This window comes from Mytilus californianus, unplaced genomic scaffold (genome assembly GCF_021869535.1).
Source record: "Mytilus californianus isolate M0D057914Y unplaced genomic scaffold, xbMytCali1.0.p SCAF_6, whole genome shotgun sequence".
In the NCBI taxonomy this organism is placed as follows: Eukaryota; Metazoa; Mollusca; class Bivalvia; order Mytilida; family Mytilidae; genus Mytilus; species Mytilus californianus.
The window spans coordinates 117,941,698-117,962,905 of record NW_026262712.1 but is presented as its reverse complement, the minus strand read 5'-3'; the positions used below and the strand labels follow the sequence as shown (position 1 = coordinate 117,962,905).

The 21,208-nt window shown below is 33.6% G+C and overlaps 1 protein-coding gene across 34 annotated transcripts in view; it reads left to right on the top strand.

Annotated features, from left to right (window-relative positions):
- Nucleotides 1-18,407, top strand: part of LOC127704178 (kinesin-like protein KIF6) — a 72,539-nt gene extending 54,132 nt beyond the window's left edge. For 2 of the 34 annotated variants that reach the window (XM_052208073.1, XM_052208067.1), the window contains exons 12-19: nucleotides 2,278-2,408; nucleotides 5,574-5,808; nucleotides 6,306-6,438; nucleotides 6,657-6,857; nucleotides 11,204-12,460; nucleotides 13,040-13,124; nucleotides 15,310-17,799; nucleotides 17,842-18,407. In XM_052208073.1, coding sequence (XP_052064033.1) covers nucleotides 2,278-2,408; nucleotides 5,574-5,808; nucleotides 6,306-6,438; nucleotides 6,657-6,857; nucleotides 11,204-12,460; nucleotides 13,040-13,124; nucleotides 15,310-15,572 — 2,305 coding nt within the window. In that variant the 3' untranslated portion in view covers nucleotides 15,573-17,799; nucleotides 17,842-18,407. Of the gene's footprint in view, nucleotides 1-2,277; nucleotides 2,409-5,573; nucleotides 5,809-6,305; nucleotides 6,439-6,656; nucleotides 6,858-11,203; nucleotides 12,461-13,039; nucleotides 13,125-15,309 lie in introns of all 34 variants that reach the window. The other 32 variants (XM_052208094.1, XM_052208085.1, XM_052208099.1 and 29 more) reach the window with 32 other exon arrangements.
- Nucleotides 18,408-21,208: the final 2,801 nt, after the last annotated feature.

Below are 21,208 nucleotides of genomic sequence, written 5' to 3'. Positions count from 1 at the left end.
TCCTCATGCCTGTCAGACAGTTTTCACTTGACCTCGACCTCATTTCATGGATCAGTGAACAAGGTTAAGTTTTGGTGGTCAAGTCCATATCTCAGATACTATAAGCAATAGCTCTAGTATATTTGGTGTATGGAAGGACTGTAAGGTGTACATGTCCAACTGGTAGGGTTCATCTGACCTTGACCACATTTTCATGGTTCAGTGGTAGTAGTTAAGTTTTTGTGTTTTGATCTGTTTTTCTTATAATGTATGCAATAGGTCTACTATATTTGGTGTATGGAATAATTGTAAGGTGTACATGTCTAGCTGGCAGGTGTCATCTGACCTTGACCTCATTTTCATGGTTCAGTGGTCAAAGTTAAGTTTTTGAGTTTTGGTCTTTTTTTGTCGAGCCTTCGACTTTTGTCGAAAAAGCGAGACATAGCGATCCTTCATTCCGTCGGCGTCGTCGTTGTCGTCGGCGGCGTCCACAAATATTCACTCTGTGGTTAAAGTTTTTGAAATTTTAATAACTTTCTTAAACTATTCTGGATTTCTACCAAACTTAGACAGAAGCTTGTTTATGATCATAAGATAATATTCAAAAGTAAATTTTGTAAAAAAAAAAATCCATTTTTTCCGTATTTTACTTATAAATGGACTTAGTTTTTCTGCCAGGAAACATTACATTCACTCTGTGGTTAAAGTTTTTGAAATTTTAATAACTTTCTTAAACTATCCTGGATTTCTACCAAACTTTGAAAGAAGCTGGTTTATGATCATAAGACAGTATCCAGAAGTAAATTTTGTAAAAAAAAAATTTCATTTTTTCCGTATTTTACTTATAAATGGACTTAGTTTTTCTGCCAGGAAACATTACATTCACTCTGTGGTTAAAGTTTTTGAAATTTTAATAACTTTCTTAAACTATCCTGGATTTCTACCAAACTTGGAAAGAAGCTTGTTTATGATCATAAGATAGTATCCAGAAGGCAATTTTGTATAATAAAAATTCTATTTTTTCCGTATTTTACTTATAAATGGACTTAGTTTTTCTGCCAGTTAACATTACATTCACTCTGTGGTTAAAGTTTTTAAAATTTTAACAACTTTCTTAAACTATCCTGGATTTGTACCAAACTTGGACAGAAGCTTGTTTATGATTAAAAGCTAGTATCTACATGGAAATTTTGTTCCATTTTTTCCGTATTTTACTTATAAATGGACTTAGTTTTTCTTCCAGTTAACATTACATACAGTCTGCAGTGTAAGTTTTTAAAACATTTATTAGATTCATAAACTATCCTGGATTTTTATCAAACTTGGACAGAAGCTACTTACAATCAAAAGATAGTATAGAGAGGAATATTTTTATTAATTTTTTTCCTCATTTTTGTTGAGCCTGCGATTAACAGCAAAAGTAGGCGAGACACTGGGTTCCGCGGAACCCTTACGAATTTTTCTAATACTATATGCAATAGGTCAACTATATTTGGTGTATGGAAATATTTTATGATCTATATGTCAGTCGTGCAGGTTTTATTTGACCTTGACCTCATTTTCACGGTTCATTGCTCAGTGTTAATTTTTTGTGTTTTGGTCTGTTTATCATTAACTATAAGCAATAGGTCAACTATATTTGTTGTATGGAAGAATTGTTAGCTGTACATGTCTGTCTGGCATGGTTCATCCGACCTTGACCTCATTTGCATGGTTCATCGGTCAATGTTTAGTTTTCTTGGTTAATGTTAAGTTTATGTGACAGTTGTAATAAAGCTTTATATTTAGGACTATCAACATAATATCGATGATAAGTAAAGAAGGCAAGACATTTCAGTGTGTGCACTCTTGTTGTATATTTTATATAATTCTGTTGCTACTTACTATATACTTATGTCTGGTGTCTTTTACCTTACTTTCATGATGCAGCAACTGCTTATAAAACTATATAGTTTTTTATCATGTAATTTTTTGCTTGAGCTTATATGCAGACTATGGCAAAACCAAAAAAACCAGTATCCACGAAAATACAATTTTTTCTGAAATTACGAAAATTGGTACCCACCAAAATAAACAAATCCACAGTATAAGCTAAATGGTTGTTTTGTTTAAATATGTACGGACTAAACAGAATAAAAATATGTAAATTTTAATTTTTTTACCCAACAGACATATGCAGTAACATCCACTTCTATGTAATTGTTGCTGTCAATCATTTAAGGATTAAGTATCCAAGATAGCAGGTAATAAATACAAAATTAACAGTAGTTATAATTTAATTATTGAATTTAATTATAGTAAAGAAGTAGAGATCCCTATAACAAATGCTTGGACTGCTGACACCAGAGAAGCAGCCAAACAACCTGTCCGGAGGAAACCAAGACAACCTGTCAGGGAATCAACATTATCTGATGAGGAAAATAGAGAAGGTAAAAAAATGGTTTATACAATGACTGTGATGTATGAGAATGATATGTCAATCTTTAAAAAAGTGATCATTATTATCAAAGAGATTGTAGCATTGAGAAAAATGCATATAAGATAGATTGAATTTTCCCAGTTTTAAACTAAGCTGTTCAATGTGCTTCTAACCTGTGAAATGTAGTTGTAAGAATTGAAAGCATCTTTTTACATTCTTGTAGAGTTGTATTTTTAGCCTGGGATCCTGGCTCACTGCTTAACAGTAGAGCCAAGTGGAATACAATGACATATATTCGTGTATTGTCTGTTGCATTGTTGGATAGCATCATTTCTTGACATATGGCTGGAAAAATTTATTTAGCCATGAATTTGTTGAAAAATATTTAACAATTTATGCAAAATGCATTTTTTAATAAAAATATAGCAACAATAATCCAAACCTTACTGATATAAACTGTGAATCAACAGTTAATTTATGATCCATTGATAAATCCCTTGTTTATATAACCTGCACATGCACAGTAATTCAGTCCTGTACAGTGCTGAAAAGTGGTCACATGGATTGTATTACACCTGGCCTTGCTGATGCAAAGAGGAGGTTAGGCCAGGATGCCAGGCTATTGTATTTTCAGTTTGAAACATGAAAATGTGTTTTTGAGCTGTTTGGGATTGTTAATTAAATACATTGAGGGGTGTCTATTGGCTGTGTGGGATGCACAAATACAATCATCTGTATACAAGATGTATTAATACATAGCCATGTCCTTATAGGGACAATGATTCCAAGATACATACTTAATTTAAACAGAACTTATTGTATACATGGTTGAAGCTATGGCTAGGCTGTAAAACCTGGTTCAACTGACCACTTTCCTTCCAAAGTGTCTGTACTTAGTCATGACAACCACTTTCCTTCCAAAGTGCCTGTACTTAGTCATGACATCCACTTTCCTTCCAAAGTGCCTGTACTTAGTCTAGACAACCACTTTCCTTCCAAAATGCCTGTACTTAGTCATGACAACCACTTTCCTTCCAAAGTGCCTGTACTTAGTCATGACATCCACTTTCCTTCCAAAGTGCCTGTACTTAGTCTAGACAACCACTTTCCTTCCAAAATGCCTGTACTTAGTCATGACAACCACTTTCCTTCCAAAGTGCCTGTACTTAGTCATGACAACCACTTTCCTTCCAAAGTGCCTGTACTTAGTCATGACAACCACTTTCCTTCCAAAGTGCCTGTACTTCGTCTAGACAACCACTTTCCTTCCAAAATGCCTGTACTTAGTCAAGACATCCACTTTCCTTCCAAAGTGCCTGTACTTAGTCAAGACAACCACTTTCCTTCCAAAGTGCCTGTACTTAGTCAAGACATCCACTTTCCTTCCAAAGTGCCTGTACTTAGTCAAGACATCCACTTTCCTTCCAAAGTGCCTGTACTTAGTCATGACAACCACTTTCCTTCCAAAGTGCCTGTACTTAGTCATGACATCCACTTTCCTTCCAAATTGCCTGTATTTAGTCATGACAACCACTTTCCTTCCAGATTGCCTGTACTTAGTCATGACAACCACTTTCCTTCCAAAGTGCCTGTACTTAGTCATGACAACCACTTTCCTTCCAAAGTGCCTGTACTTAGTCATGACAACCACTTTCCTTCCAAAGTGCCTGTACTAAGTCATGACATCCACTTTCCTTCCAAAGTGCCTGTACTTCGTCTAGACATCCACTTTCCTTCCAAAGTTCCTGTACTTCGTCATGACATCCACTTTCCTTCCAAAGTGCCTGTACTTAGTCAAGACAACCACTTTCCTTCCAAAGTGCCTGTACATAGTCTAGACAACCACTTTCCTTCCAAAGTGCCTGTACTTAGTCATGACATCCACTTTCCTTCCTAAGTGCCTGTACTTAGCTAGACATCCACTTTCCTTCCAAAGTGCCTGTACTTAGTCTAGACAATGACAATTAATCCCCAATTGTTCCAATGAGGATTGTGTTAAAAGATTTTCCAAAAAACTAGCCAGTACATTTGGACATAGGTTGTCAGTCAGAGCTATAATGATTGGTAATCAATTATTAGATGAATAAATATTAGATTCAGCCTTTTTATAATGTAAACAGGGTTCGACATTAACTTTTATACCAACTTGTCCAGTTGGGCAAGCGCCCTATTTCTTTTACTTGTCCAAAAGTGAAATCTACATGCCCAAAACTCCTTTTTCCAAGACTCAATGAACACTCGTGGCATCCTTTTTTGTTCATATTTAGCTTTTGACTAGGACTGGGAGTCAGATTTCCTTTTTAAAGGAATTCCACTGAAAAAACTTGCCAGGGTTGATTGTTGTGCCATGATGGCTGCAACTAGACTTGACCACTGAGATACTATGAGGCATATATGAGCCGAGGAGGGAGGGAAAAGATCGACAAATATACGGGAATTGGATCATTTACATAGAGATACTTATTTCATAATGATTTATCTAAGAAATGCCATTTCAAAAAACCCTTCTTGATAAACTAACAACAACTGACAAATTTGTTAAAGTTTAATTTCATTTTCTCTTTCAAGCTTTTACGTTTTTCCATCTTAGGGAAATACACATCCGATTTCAAATTCTAAAGTTAGAACAATGAAAATAGACCTCCGCTTTCCATTGGTCGGTGGGAATAACACGTGCGTCGGAAACGATCAAGTGGTGTCCCGATTGATAACGATAATGACGAAGCAACGCCGCGGCCGCCAGATTGGCCAATATTTTTGAATGTGATTTATTTTTGGTAAAATGAGGAATTCAGTGCGAACAAATGACGAAATATACGCATTGAAGGGGGGTTAAGACCACTTTACTCGACTGTGCTGTGTTATCACTGAGTAATCTATTGACAAAACAGACACTATTGATTTTGTGAAATTTTAATCATATAACACTTTTTTTTTCACTTGCCCGATTGGACAACCAAGATGATGTTTTTACTTGTCCGAATACGGCATTTACTTGCCCTGGGCAATCGGACAACCGTAAGTGTTGGACCCTGGTAAACTACTTTTTTTTCCACTTAAATATGAAGTCAAATACAGCCTTTTGAATAAATCTTAATATTCCAGATTGCTGATTGCATCTGCCTTGTGTAAAATATGAATTATAAATAAAATGTACATTATATATTTCTGTTAGCAGAAAACAAACCACAAGATCCAGTCAGTCGTTTGACTTCACTACTGGAGGCCCATAAAAGGAGGAGTAGAAAATATCAATCACCATTTGAAAAGAAACGAGTGAAGGAGATAAAAACTTTAAATTCTAAAGTACATCAAATGCAACAGGAGAAGTTAGAGAAAGAGGAAGAAATCATTGAAATGAAACTAAGTCTGGCTACTCAGGAATTAGATATTATGGAACAGGAGATCAAGTATGTTATTCTGTATAATTATTTGAAATAGGGAGTCAATTAAATGCCTTTTTGTGTATATATAACATTGTACATAGAAGAATTTTAATTGAAACACTGAATTTGTACACAGGCAGGATAATACTAAATGTAAATGTGAAACCAAACCCTTCACAATTTGAGTACCTTTCAGCAACTACTAGTACATTCTGGTCAGAACTTTGTTATATCCTTAGATAAGCACCATTTCAATTAAATTTGACACTTTGAATCAATGATTTGCTGTAACACCAATCACCCAGTGTAGGAAAAGACTTTTTTACTCAAAAGCATGTTTAACCAAACCTTGTTTTGTGTATTATAGTCTAGTTACCAGATTATGCTTTCAATTTAGAATTTGATATAGATATGTGATGGGGAAATAACCAAGTTAAATAAAACATTACAAAAATACATTTTGTCTATAGTCTAAGGGAAGCAACTCCACATATTTTTAGATATAATCTTTGTTTATTCAGAACAAATTTAGACGTAACAAAAGACCAAGTATCAGATCAGCATGCCTATGTACAACAACTCAGATCCACTGAGGCAGATCCAAATCTGGTTGAACAGGAAAAACTTGTGGAAAAACAACTCAGGAAAAGACAGGTATGTTACAATGGACAGTTAATTGTACAGTTTGTCCAGTTTAGAGTAGGATGATTAAAGGTTTGGTTTATTTTTTAAAAAAATTCAATATTTGACAGCCATGGTCCAAAAACTTGAATAGAATATAATGTACCAATAAATTATAGTCATCGGGTATTAAAATACAGATAAATATTTGTTTACATAGGCAGTTTTAAAGCCTTATTTTTTTATTACAGGCCAAGTTTGATAAAAAGTTGGAATTTATAGATGAAAAACGACAGCAATTAAATGAACAATCAGAACATATTATGGCTGAGATTAGTAGTGCTAAACCAACTATTGTGGATAAGTTTGGAAAATTCCGTAAACATGATGGAACATTAAATACCAGACAGGTCTACGATTTGTTGAGAAATGAGGAGAAGAAACATGAAAAGGTAAATCATAAACAGATGTAAGCAAAACTTTACTCACATTTTAATTCCTGAAAATGTGTGTAAAGATATACACAGAAAAAAAGTCTCAAAAGTCAAAAGCTAGTCAATATGTACTTTTACATACAACTTAGTCAGATTACAAATTCAAGAAAGTCTCTTCCTGAAATTTCCTTCAATGGTAAAGGGTGTGTGATTATAGTTATACACCACTCTTACATTTTTATAGCCTCTGTCATTAATTCCACTGACTGGCATGACATTCTTCTGTACACAAGGTTCACAAAATGTTTTTAGAAATGTGACATTTTATTTTCATAATATTTTCTATTAAACAACAGAAACAGAATAGTTTAGAGGTAGCTTAATATACATATGAGACATTCTACAAAATCTGAATTGAAATTACTTATTGTAGAAAATGTCTTTTTAATATATGCAAATCACATACCTAAAAGATGAACCTTGTTTTCAGTATAAAACCTGTACATTATCTGTCTTAGATTAACTTTGTCTTCAGTATAGAACCTGTACATTATCTGTCTTAGATGAACCTTGTCTTCAGTATAGAACCTGTACATTATCTGTCTCAGATGAACCTTGTCCTCAGTAAAGAAACTGTACATTATCTGTCTTAGATGAACTTGTGTTGTTGGTTGGCTGTCTCATTGATACCCTTTTACTTATAACTAATATGATTATACAGTATAACTTGTTAAAATTTCAGATAAAATAATAATACCCTGAAGTTATTATTATATGAAAAGTAATAAATGGGATTCCAAATCATCAGACTTTTTTCATATATAAAATATTACAGATTACATGTTTTAGGAACTATTTTATTTAAATAGAGTATTAATACATAATACGTTTTGGAATGCTGGTCAGTAGTTACTTGGGGACACTCGCATGTCTAGGTTTTTAACCAATCAGCAATGGGGTTACCCAGTCACTGTCACATGTGCTTCTTGTTTACCAATTGTTTTTCGAGATCATACTAATTAACCAATGAGATTCATAGCTAATTTTGAATTAAATTTTCAGCACTTAATTAGTAAGGCTTTTGTTTTATGCACACTGGCTCAACTATTCCCGAAGCAACGCTTGCTTGCAGCAGCCATTATTTTTCTGGGACAAAACTGTCGCTATGCACACATTTGTGCTATCCAGGGGTGTGGTGCGGAACACCAAGCATTTGCTCATTCAAAAAACTGGGTATAATGGTAAAGCTGGGTATAATGGTAAAGCTGGGTATAATGGTAAAGCTGGGTATAATGGTAAAACTGGGTATAATGGTAAAACTGGGTATAATGGTAAAGCTGGGTATAATGGTAAAGCTGGGTATAATGGTAAAACTGGGTATAATGGTAAAACTGGGTATAATGGTAAAGCTGGGTATAATGGTAAAGCCAGTGCGTGACCTTGTTTATACTGTTTGGCAAGAGGAACTTAAAAATGATTCTGATAAAGAATTTCTTTTACAAGGCATAAAAAATGGGTTTGACATTGTTCAGGATATTAATTTGGCTCCACTTAACATTTCAGCTAAAAATCACCCTTCAGCACATATTTCAAGTCCTTTATACGATAAAGCTCATCAACAGATTTTAATTGAAATTGAAAATGAGAATTATGAGTTGGCAACGTCCACACCAAAAATTATCAGTCCTTTAGGTGTCATTTCAAAACCAGATGGGGGTGTAAGAACAATTCATGATTGCAGTAGACCCATAGGGTCAGCTGTTAATGATTTTGCAGGGGATATGGATAAGCAAAAATTTCAATCTGTTGATGATGCAGCAAAATTAGTGACAAAAAACTGTTTCATGTCCAAAGTTGATTTAAAATCTGCCTACAGATCTGTGGGTATCAGTCGCAGTAGTCAACAGGTAATAGGTTTACAGTGGACTTTCCCTGACAGTCAAACACATATTTTTATAGATAAAAAATTATCTTTTGGCTCTAAATTAGCACCTGGTATTTTCCATAGACTTTCACAGGCTATTCATCGCATGATGTCACGCAGAGGCTTTACCATTATAGCATACTTAGATGATTTTTTCATTTGCGAAAGCACTAAGCAGTGCTGCGCACATGGCCTTAGGGTTTTAATTTACTTGCTGCGCAAGTTAGGCTTTGCAATTAGTTGGTCCAAGGTCTTGGACCCATGCCAGAAATTAGTATTTTTAGGTGTGGAGATAGACTCCACAACATTTGAATTAAGATTACCTAGTACAAAACTAGAGCAGTTAAGGCAAGATTTGGCAGATTTTCAGCAGCGCAAGCATGTTTCTAAGAAACAACTGCAGTCCCTGGCGGGAAAACTAAACTGGGCTTCTTCAGTGGTTCGCGGCGGAAGAGTTTTTCTTCGAAGAATCATTGATGGCATTACGAAGCTTAAGCATGATTGGCACAAAATGCGCTTATGTGAGGATATTTTGCATGATATTCATTGGTGGTACAATTTCATGTCCACTTTTGGAAATCCTTCTTACTTAACACTGATCCTGTCACCTCAGTTTATACTGATGCTTGCAAAACAGGTGCAGGTGGAGTTTTTGGTACCGATTGGTTTTGTGTAAATTAGAAAGAGGATTTCCCATTTGCGCAAACTTTGCATATTAATGAGCAAGAAGCATTTGCAGTGGCTTTGGCGGCCAAGCGTTGGGCTAAATGTTGGCAAAATAAGCGTGTATATATTTATTGTGATAATTCATCAACTGTTGGTTGTATCAATAAGTGTACCTCTAAGAACAAACTTTTGATGTCATTTTTGCACGAATTGTTTTGGCTGTCTACTACTAACAATTTTCAACTTGTTGCAATTCATCTGCCAGGGAAGCAGAATGATATGGCTGATGCCGTTTCACGGTTGCATGAGTTAAAGCTATGTAAATTTTTTTTGAAAGAATGCTTACCAACTCCTTTGTTTGTGCATCACCTTGTTTCTCATATGTCCTGTCACTCCCTTCATTTTCTTTTATTTAGGCTCACAGGCACACTTTGATTCAGTGTTAATTTTCAGAAGTAACTTGTGCTGAATTCAGGATAATGAATTCTTGCAAAACTGTTCTTGTCATAGAATAAGTGTTAAATACCATCAGAAAATTTTGTTTATTCAAAAAGGGTACCATGCCTGTCTTTCTATAATCAGCATGTCATGCATGTATGTGTTATTACCAGGCTTCCAATTGCATGAACCTAATCTCCTTCTTTAACACAGGTTTGGATTATTTTGGAGTACCACAGTTTTTCAACTTGATTTTGCTTTCTTTGTAAATATGTTTATTGCTTTATTGATATGCAAAGAAAATATTAAACTGTGATTCTTTCTCCCAAACCTGTGTCTGTTTACTTTATTCCTTTATACATACTATAACCAGTTGGCATTTCTTGATCCCTTTACTGAACTCTGTTAAGTGTAAATCAGGTGCCTTATCTGCACTGTAACTCTTCAGCATTCGGTCAGGGCACCAAAGACATAGCAGACTGGTTATTGGTGCAACTGACATATATACAGCATAATAAGGGAGGATCTGGGTGGAACAGTGTTATGAATTAATTTGAAGGATTAAAGGTCACTTTCTTTGCATTTATACAATTTCATGACTGTCAGTTGTATACGCCCATCTTTAAAGACTGGAAGTATTATAGTATATCATTGTCTATCTGTATGTCTGTCTATCTGTCATCAACACTTTGGACAATAACTCCAAAACGCTTTCCCCAATTTTTTATAAAACTTTGGTGAATTGTTTATATCTGTTGACATAAGCTCCCTTTTGATTTTTATAAATTTTTAGATTTTATGTTTCCAAGTTGTGGGATTTTATTCATAAAAAATGGGAGATTTTCCAGTTTTCTGACTATAACGCCAAAATGCTTTGAGCAATTTTCATGAAACTTTGGTGAATTGTTTATATATATTGAAAAAAGTTCCCTGTCAATTTTTAAAAATTTCTGATGTTACGTTTTGGAGTATTGGGAATTTATTCATAAAAAAGGGGGGATTTTCCAGTTTTCCGACAATAACTCAAAAACGCTTAAAGCAGTTTTCATGAAACTTTGATGACTTGTTTATATTTATTGAAATAAGCTCCCTTTTGTTTTTTTATAAATTTCTGATATGACATTGCAGAGTTATTGAAATTTATTTGTTGAAAAATCATCCTTTTGTGTCAGTGGGTATCACTGTGTGTGCATGTCTTTTTTTTTGACGGGGGGGGGGTCTATTTGAGCAATGCTCACAGTATTTCTAGTTGATCATATAAATTCTTTTTATAGTCCTAGGTTAACTACAGCCTTTGAAGAGTAACAAACTAATTTAACTTTATTACTAATTACAGGCTCAGACAGATCTAGATAGAGAAAGGTATATGGTAATTAGTCGACAGTTAGAGATGAAAGAAGTAGCCACAAGACAAAAATTACAAGAATTTAAAGAAATGTTGCGCATGTCTAAATCTGCAGGATACCCTGATGGACTTGTATTACATAATGGTGATCGTAATATGAATACAGCTCCTGCTAAAGGCATGTTTATGCATCGTGAACCATCTCGGCATGCATCGCGACATGCATCAAAACCAGTTCAAATTGTAGAACATGATGAGGATGAGAATTATCCAAGGTCTGCACAGACAAGAGCATCTGATGACACTTTTGTAACAGCCAAAAGTGACTTTGATAGGGACGAGGATGAACGTGAAGAGTATCCTAAATCTGCTGTTACTAGAGTTTCTGGTGCTACATTTTTCACAGCCAAATCAAATTTTGATCGTCCTCCTTCAAGGGCCAGTCTGAGATCATTTCAAAGTAGCATTCCAGATTCAGATTTTTATGCCAAAAGAAAACAAGAAAAGGATCCAACTGTAAGATGGGAATCAGCATTTTCACGGCCGCCGTCATCTGCAGCGAGCAGACAGGCTTCTGTTGCTGACTTTCACAGCGAGTTAAAAAGAAATGCTGAAAAAGAGGTTCAGTTTTTATCTCCAGAATATATGACTGATGATTATAAGTCATCTTCTAGAAAATCTGAAAGAAGACGTGATATTAGTAGTGATAGGGAAAGTTTACAAAATGGTTTTGAGTCTGAACCAGAAGAAACAATGTTGCCAAGTAATTATGTGTATGGAATGAGTAGAGGAGATAAATTTGATGCAAGAAAAATGGGTCTTGCCTCAAATACCTTTGATTCTGCTTTAGCATCAATGTTGGACAAAAGTGAATCTAACGTTTATTATGATCATGAGGATTATAATGATTTTGCTAGAAATACTAATCCTAGCTTTTTTGGTGAAGTGCCAAGTCGTAAAAGTCGGGGTACATCACGACAGAGGTCAGAACAGATACAGGCAGCTTATGGTGTTAGACAGAGTAGGAGTAGAGACAGGCGAAGTGAGCAGAGTTCTAGAGATTCCTGGTTAAGACAGAGTAGTCTTAGTCAGGAGAGAAAGAGCACAAGTGGAGACAGAAAGACAAGGAGTAGAGACAGATGGAGGGATAAGTCAATGGACAGTGATTATAGCGATGCAGAACAGAAAAAGCCAGCCAAACCCAAAACTCCAAATATTAAGTTTAGAAACTGGGGACCAATGGCTAGAGTGAGTACAGTGAATTTCCTTAAAAAACAAGAAAGTTCAAAGTTGAAGAAGAAAGCTATTTTCTTTGTTAGGATAAAATAAATCGCTGATTGGTTTTGTAACACAAATAAAAGAAAATACAAAATTGATGATTCAGTCATCATTTTCTTAGAAGTTGTAAGATGTCTTATAGCAATTACAAGATTGCCACTTTGTCAACATCTTTTAGTTAAATCATGTATACTGAAATATTGTTTACTCTTGCATTATATTACTTTTTAATATATCAGTTCATACACATATGAAATTAAATTGAACTATTAATGAAGATGAGCAATGTTGTGTTATTCAGGACAGGAATAGTAAGTGTGTTATGAACAACAATGGCAGAAGAGACTATATGTACACAAAAAAAGAACATTCACGACAGGAACATAGCTATTTTTAAAAGACCATAAGAATACTTTTATTTTGAAAAATTCTGAAAACAGATTTTTATTGTTGTGTTTAAAATATACCCTAAGCATTAAAAATGTTACTTTACAATTTCACCAAAATTGTTGGAGGTAAAGCTAATTTTGACATATCATACAATTCCAGGAGACATCCATTTTAGACAGGTTGGCTTCTACATCCATTAAAACTCCAGAAAAGAAGACAAGAACACCATCAAAATCTAAAGAAGGTAAGCGCATCTAATCCACAGGGTTGTCCATGCTAAAAATATGTTGGCATTCTTGTGATTACATGGTTTATTAACTTTTTTAATCAAGATTGTCAATATCTGCAATTTTTCTATATTATGTATAGGCTTGATTATGAAACACAATCTCTTTTTCCTCTGAATCTGTCAAGTGATAACTATAAAGAAAATTAAAAAAATTCTTGCAATTGCCTTATCAAAATTTCCAGTAATCTCCCCTCTTCTAGATGGTGTGTATTTGAAAAAAACAAACTATATAAAATTTTCAGATATATTGATTATATTTTGTAATCACAAAAAATCTAGGTACAAAACTTTGAAAGCTTCACCATTTCTTAGCCTCTTACAAAATACAATTGCAAATATTTTAGAACATAATTGTTGATATCTCAATACACAGTTGCTTCTGTGTCTGTATGTCAGCTTCTTCTATTTTGTGTAACTCCATCACCTGGATATATGTTTTATTGTATAAACAGTTCATTATGTTGAAAAATGTATAATTTGCCTGTCAATAATTATTTTATTGTTCTAGAATATTTTGTTATAAGCTGCTAAGTCAGAATAATAAATCAGTACAAGGTAAATGTGTGTGTGTGTCAGGTCAATATATGTGTATGATTCGCAGTAGTAGCCTGAAGGTAGAGTCAACATTTGTTTAATTTATTTATTTTTAGTTTGATTTTTATGTTTCTGCAGTATTTTAGGACAATATAGATTGAGATTGTCAAGCTTTATTACGAGCACATAGTAAAAATAGAGTATTTGATATTTTGATAGAAGTTTTGTGTCACCGATTTTATATCTCCCGCCTACAACAGTAAAAGGGCATTATGTTTTCCTGTCTGTGTGTCTGTCTGTCCATCTATGTGTAGTAAGTCAATCCGTCTGTTATCCAGTTAAAGTTTTGGTTTAAGGTAGCTTGTGGTCACATCAACTTGAAACTTAGAGGGGGCATGGTATCCTATGGACACATGTTCTTGTTTTTTTTTGTTTTTTTTGCTTGTTAGAACTGCTGATGTGAATGTCATTCACTGGAAATTACTTTCTATCTTTATTACCACTGAATAATTTCAAAAGCAATCAAGCAACAGCTACAGAAAAATATATCTACTTTATACCAAGAATCGCCACAGTGGTATTGTGGTAATGTGCTAGCCGCGCATGTTGGTTGTCTTTGATACGATCGTTGGCTGGTCAAACCAAAGATTTAGACATTAATGTTTTCTGCCTCTCTGCCAAGGATGCAGAGTCTTCCTGTGGACTGTTACCTTATGAACTAGCACACAAAGGATTTAATTCTGGTAGTCAGTTTAGTACAAAGTAGTGTATGAACAGATTTTCGTCCTTAATATACTTGTAATACTTGATGCAGGACATAAAGCAGTCATCCATCAATCAGTCAGTCAACTGTTCAAAACCAAAATATGCATTATTAATTTATTCTGAATAACTGAAAAAATAGGAACATAATTTGTTTAAGAAATAATTCATGATAGCCATAGATTTGTTGGAAATTTTCACATGGCCTTGGCCGTTATAATCGAGTTTTATCCTGAACAATCGTGGGGAATAAAATTAATGAATATAATGGCCCAGGCCATGTGAAAATGATAACAAATCTATGGCTTGCATGAACTATTTGGATTCTAATTGGGCAAAATGGTAATTTAAAAAACTGAAGTGTAGGTAAGTGTGCTGTGAATTATTTCTTAAATAACCTTGTGAAAAAAGTGTTTAATCCTTATAGTTCTCAATCTAAATAATTTGTTTTTTGTTGGCTACTATTTTCTGTCCAATCCATAGTTGACATGTCGTATCTAAGGAATGAGCTGCCATGTGGACTTGCTGAAATCCATAAATGTGTAAATTATGCAATAGAAAAGAAAATGAAACAACACATACCTCAAAACTCCATTGTAATGCAATTTTATCAGAATTTGGACTGTAAAAGTAAAGATATAACCTTCAGCTGGAGAGATTTCATTGGTACATCACTGAGTCTGCACTAAGTATAGATATATCAGAAAATTTATGATGTTGTTGTTTACAAAGCGAAAGAAGCACGTCATATCAGAATAATGAATAATATTTGTTATTTTTGTGGTTGCATTTAATATCTTGGCACCTTTGAGGAAACCTTTATAGTTTATGTTTCACATTTTAGATAAAAGTTTTGATGAGACAGTAGTTGGTCATAACATGAAAATGGAGTATGTTCCAAAGAAAGCGAATCACTATACTCAGTCTAGCAAACCTCAGTCGACATCAGTAGAACCTGCTAATGATGTGGAGAATGCTTTCCAATCTAAAGTACAATCTCATAAAGAAAGGGTAGCCAAAATCAGGAAAGCCAGGAGATCAGCAGAACTTATACAACGAGCATGGAGAAACTATATCAAAAGCAAAAACAAAAAACGGCGTTACTAAAATCATAAATGGACTGTAATATAAGGGTATTTTAGTTAATTTTATGGTATTATTTTTAGTTTTTAGTCTAAATCTGCATTTTTTAGCATTATATTGATTTAGATTGTTGAAAATCATGAAATGTGATTAGTTATGCATTTGATTTTTTTAGTATTTGCTATATTGATAGAAGGCTAGTCAAAATATTTTGTTAAATACCGTCTGTGATATCACTTGTTTACTCATTCCACCAAAAATGTGCTATATCTTAACACTTCATTAACTTCAGGGAATATTCACAGGCACTAGGGAAATGAACACCCCTTTTTCGAAATTTTTTTTTTTGTGTTTTTTTTTAATATTGTAACTTATTTTGACTTATTAAATATGTTCTTGCTCTAATCCATATGATATTACAATAACAGTACAATCAATCAGCTATCCAGAAATTCAAATTTTCATACTTGGGTAGATTTTATTTCGCCAAGTCTATTACTGATGAGGGAGACGTCAAACACATGCTCTGTATGACTCCAAATGCTATACATGAATAATGAAGTCAGATAAGTTTGCAAGGTTTCCCACATTTTATTAACTTTTGGTGGCTGTAAATAATTGGGAAACCTTTCAAACTTCATGATTTATGTATTGCATGTATTGATAAAATAAAAACTTCTCCTGAACTTGAACTGAAATGATGTTAATTCTCATTATTGTAGGTGTAATACTATTTTCCCGTACTATTTTCCCGTTTTAGTAGTACTTGATGTGTCCAAACTGGTTTTCCGCAAAAACAATATTAACTGATCTGATTAGATGAATTTCCTTTTGTTTTATTTTTTACAAAGTCGTTTTCAAAGTTTCTGTAGACAATAAATAACACCCCACGCCAACATTTGGCAGAATTTATGTAAAGACTAGTGCAATGATTTTTACTCCTTCACAAATTTCCTGTTGTAACATTAATGAACACATCATCATTGCCCGTTGATTTTCTCTGTGCCTTAATATTTATGTCTGGATATTTAGAAAACTATCCATCTGTCATGTTCTGTGCCTTGTGTTTATTTTATAGTCAATCATATTTCTAGTTAATGCTAGATATTTTAGAGGGACATAACTTTATGAACTTACACCTTATTTTGTCTATTTTGTTGTAATGAAACTCAGGACTGCAAATTGTGACTTTGTAATGCAAGTTTTGTGGATATCTGTAATTTTGCTTTAATCAGTTTAGACATATTCAAATGAATTGAACTATAAATGACTTTAATACAAACAGCAGGTTATATGTATGGTAATAAGTGCCAGTCTGTAATGGTTATTACCAATCATTCTATTTAGGAGAGTATTTTCAGTGTTGCCAGTGTTAATGACTACATATATTTTTTTTTTAAATACTATGAAGTTAAATACAACAGCATTTGGAAAAACAATAAATCCAAATTATTTTTGTTTGTTTTATGACATTAAGAAAAATTTACTGCTGGTATCTGATACCAGTCAATAAAGCATTAAAATCATAGAGTAAGATTTCTCTGAAGAGGCTTGTCCCTGTTTTGAGCTAATTTAAATCTTACAGAAAAATTGTCTTTTATTTATAATTTTCCGTCCAAAATGAGTTTATGGCCAATATTTTTTTTTTATTGTGATATTGATTTAAAACATTCCATTTTTTTGACAGATATTTTATATTTGATTTTTTTAGAAGTTGATTTTTGAGATACATTTATATTTATTGCATTTATATTTATTGTAAAAACAAAAAAATAGATTTTGCCCTTGTCATATGTTATGTATAGATCAGATTTGGGTAACATGAATGTTGATTTTGTGATGGTTGTGCAAGTTATACAATTATTTCCAGAATGCATTTTCCTGTCTTGAACATCTAAAAGAGGTCCTCTCTTATACTGACCATTGTCTAGGGAAATTTAATCTCATTTGTTCTATTTCTCAGATGTAACAATTTAAATTTAATGAAATAATATATTTATTTTGATTTGACAGTTTATACATGAAATGTCCATGCACAGTCATTATCATTTGTTGCAATAGTAGACAATGGATCCCCCCCCCCCCCCCCACTCAATGCTTTTATTGTTACTACAAAAAAACATCAGAATACTCTTGAATTGTAATGGTGTTTTCTTTGCAGCAGTAATAAAACCACTTATAATGACTGTTAATATCAATGATGTTATAGCCTCTTGTGACCATGACAATTTTAATGTCAATGATGTTACAGGTTTTTGCGATAAAGACTATATTTATATCAGTGATGTTATAGCCTCTTGTGACCATGACATTTTTAATGTCAATGATGTTACAGGTTTTTGTGATAAAGACTATATTAATATCAGTAATGTTATAGCCTCTTGTGACCATGACAATTTTAATGTCAATGATGTTACAGGTTTTTGTGATAAAGACTATATTTATATCAGTGATGTTATAGCCTCTTGTGACCATGACATTTTTAATGTCAATGATGTTACAGGTTTTTGTGATAAAGACTATATTAATATCAGTGATGTTATAGCCTCTTGTGACCATGACATTTTTAATGTCAATGATGTTACAGGTTTTTGTGATAAAGACTATATTTATATCAGTGATGTTATAGCCTCTTGTGACCATGACAATTTTAATGTCAATGATGGTTACAGGTTTTTGTGATAATGACTATATTTATATCAGCGATGTAATAGAGTCTTGTGACCATCACTTTATGTAATCTCTGTGATGTTTATAGACTTTTTGATTCTGTTTGTTAGTTATTACAAATTATTTATTTTTGGCAGCACAAATGTGCTTCAGTGTCTTGTACTTAAATAAATTTTATATCAATGTTCATTATGAATCTTATCCCATATTGTTGCCTTAAATATACCTAATATGGGGAGATTTAAGGGAATAAAAGAAAAGTTCAAGTCATATTTATAGATGGAGTGATTGATAGATTGTTTGTATTTAATGCCAGTTTTAGCACTCATGGCTTTTTCATGAGGGTCAGTTTTTAAAGGTGGAGGAAGCTGGAGTACCCAGGGATAACCACAGACGTTATGTGGGAAAAAATAACAATTATACCCGAGTAAGCTCAGAGTAGAACACACCTGGCCACAATCGGGGTTCGAACTGACAACCTCAGAGTTGACAGGCTAGTAACCACTGTAGATGTTCACATAAGAACACTAGGCCACAGAGGCCCTTTATAAATGGCACTTATAATATAAACCAAAACTCAAGGTCCATACATAACACAAATCTTAACAATTAACAGAATACAGTCAAAACTAAAACTTCAGTAAAATATAGTGATAAAAAATTTAGATGAACATACTCTGCTGAGGCTGAGATTGAAATTACATGAATATGAACATCATTATTTTAAGAGGAAAACAGTCTGGAACATCCCAGTACAGTTCATTGACTTTATAATGTTAATGTAATACTGTAACTAAAGTTTGACTCCACCTTTAACACATCCACACACAATGTTATTCTCCAGTGTTCCATGAAAAACATATAAGAAATAAGATGTCAAATTGACTACAAACTGGGTTTTCTGAAGGTGCTTTCAGGCTTGTTTGACCTGCCACCAAACTGTCAGAATCATCAATACCATAATTGACCGCCATTTTGGTATCACTGACAAACACATGAAAATTTGAAAAGTATTGGTGAAACGATTTATAAGTTATTGCATGGAAACAATGTGATGTGTCATTTTCCAATCTATTGATGAAAATCTTCAATATCGAACTGGACCTTAATTTTGTTATCAGTAACAACATGTTAAAATTTGTAGTATAAATAAAAGGTGATAGGGGGTATACAGAAATAAGACGGGAAACAAACGAATAACATCTTGATGGTTAACATAATCTTCAACAATAAACCAGTTAAAATTTGTAAATCTTATAATTGCAGGATATAGAAATCTACATTACAATGTAAAACTGCCTCTGTGGTCTCATGGTAAGGTGTTATCTTGAGTGTGGGACCTCTACCTAAGTCAAACCAAGTATTTGTCTCTTCTCTACAAAGTATGCAGCATTTTGTAGTCCGAACAATGTGCTCTAGTAGGTGATGAGCTCATGACCACTCTTCTTATCTTGTGAGCTATCACACTCAAAATCTATTTCAGTATGTTGGTCTAGTAGTACAAAGCATGTTATAAATATTGTCATCTAGAATATGCATTCAAACTGACAATCAATCACTGTCAACCAATTGGAATCACTAACTAACCCTGGCAGCCACATCTTTTTGGTCAGATCAGAATAAAATGAAATGCATTCTCAAAAGACCATCCATCAATTATAGCCGATATTTAAGGTCAGTAAGAGAAAACAACAAAAAAGGTGATTTCCCATATTTCTGTTTCAATGTAATATATGTGGTTTCAGTCATACTTTCATACATCTACATAATTCATGCAAAGTTTGGTCCATATTGGCTCAGCATTTTCAGATTTAATTGCGAACATTTTAAAGAAAACAAACAGAACTGACTTTTAAGACAGAGGCCATATCCTAGTGGTCCTTTAGGCTAGGGGAATTTACATAATTAGGTGTTACACTATCTTACAAAACTACTGTAAATTCAGAAATTATTGCGAGGTTTTTATTTATGCAAATAGTGTGACTGGGTTAGTATCGCAATGATTAGAACTCGCAGTCTGATATCTGATATATGCATCTGTATGCAGAATTTCCTTAAATCGCAATAATTAATCTTGCATTATTGTCCATTCTTCATAAATCGCAATAATAAATGTACGCAATAATTTCTGAATTTACAGTAATTAGGATGCATGTACCGGTATTCAGATTTTAATGGTCTAGTAAAAGTACTTCATTAACAACAATTCCTCAGACAGCAAAACATATGAACATAGAAACTTCTCTACTTGGAATACTTTTTAATATTTCAAATTTTGAACAGAATAAAAATTCAATAAATTGCTCCGCTGGGCGCAGCTTGATACGACCGCAGAGTTCGAACCCTGAACAGTTGGGGCAAGTATGGACACAACATTCAAGCTTGATACAGCACTGAATTTGGATTGTGATTAAATATTTGACACAGCATAGGTTTCTGACACTGAATGAATGTGGTATAAGAACTTGAATTTTTTAATTTACCTATTCAAACCATATCATTATTATTTGCTTTTATATATAAATCAGAAATAACCAATTTAAAATGAAAAATTTTAAAGAAAAAAAAGGAAAATAAAATCCCCCCCAAATGTTTTTAACCCCCTTATGATTCATCACCCCCAAAATCAATCCCAGCCTTTCCTTTGTGGTATGGTACCTTGCAGTACAATTTCAGAGAGATCCATACACTTGAACACAAGTTATTGTCTGGAAACTAGAAAAAGGCTTGTTTTTTTTGGCCCCTTTTTCACCCCAAATTCCTAAACGTTTAGGGCAATTACCCCCAAACTCAAACCCAGCTTTCCCTTTGAGATATGGAACCTTGTAGTACAATTTCATAAAGATCCATACACTTACACACAAGTTATTGTCATGAAACTAGAAAAATGCTTATTTTTTTACCCCTTTTTGGCCCCTAATTCCTAAAATTTGGAGGCAATTACCCCCAAAATCAATCCCAGCATTCCCTTTGTGATATGGAACCTTGTG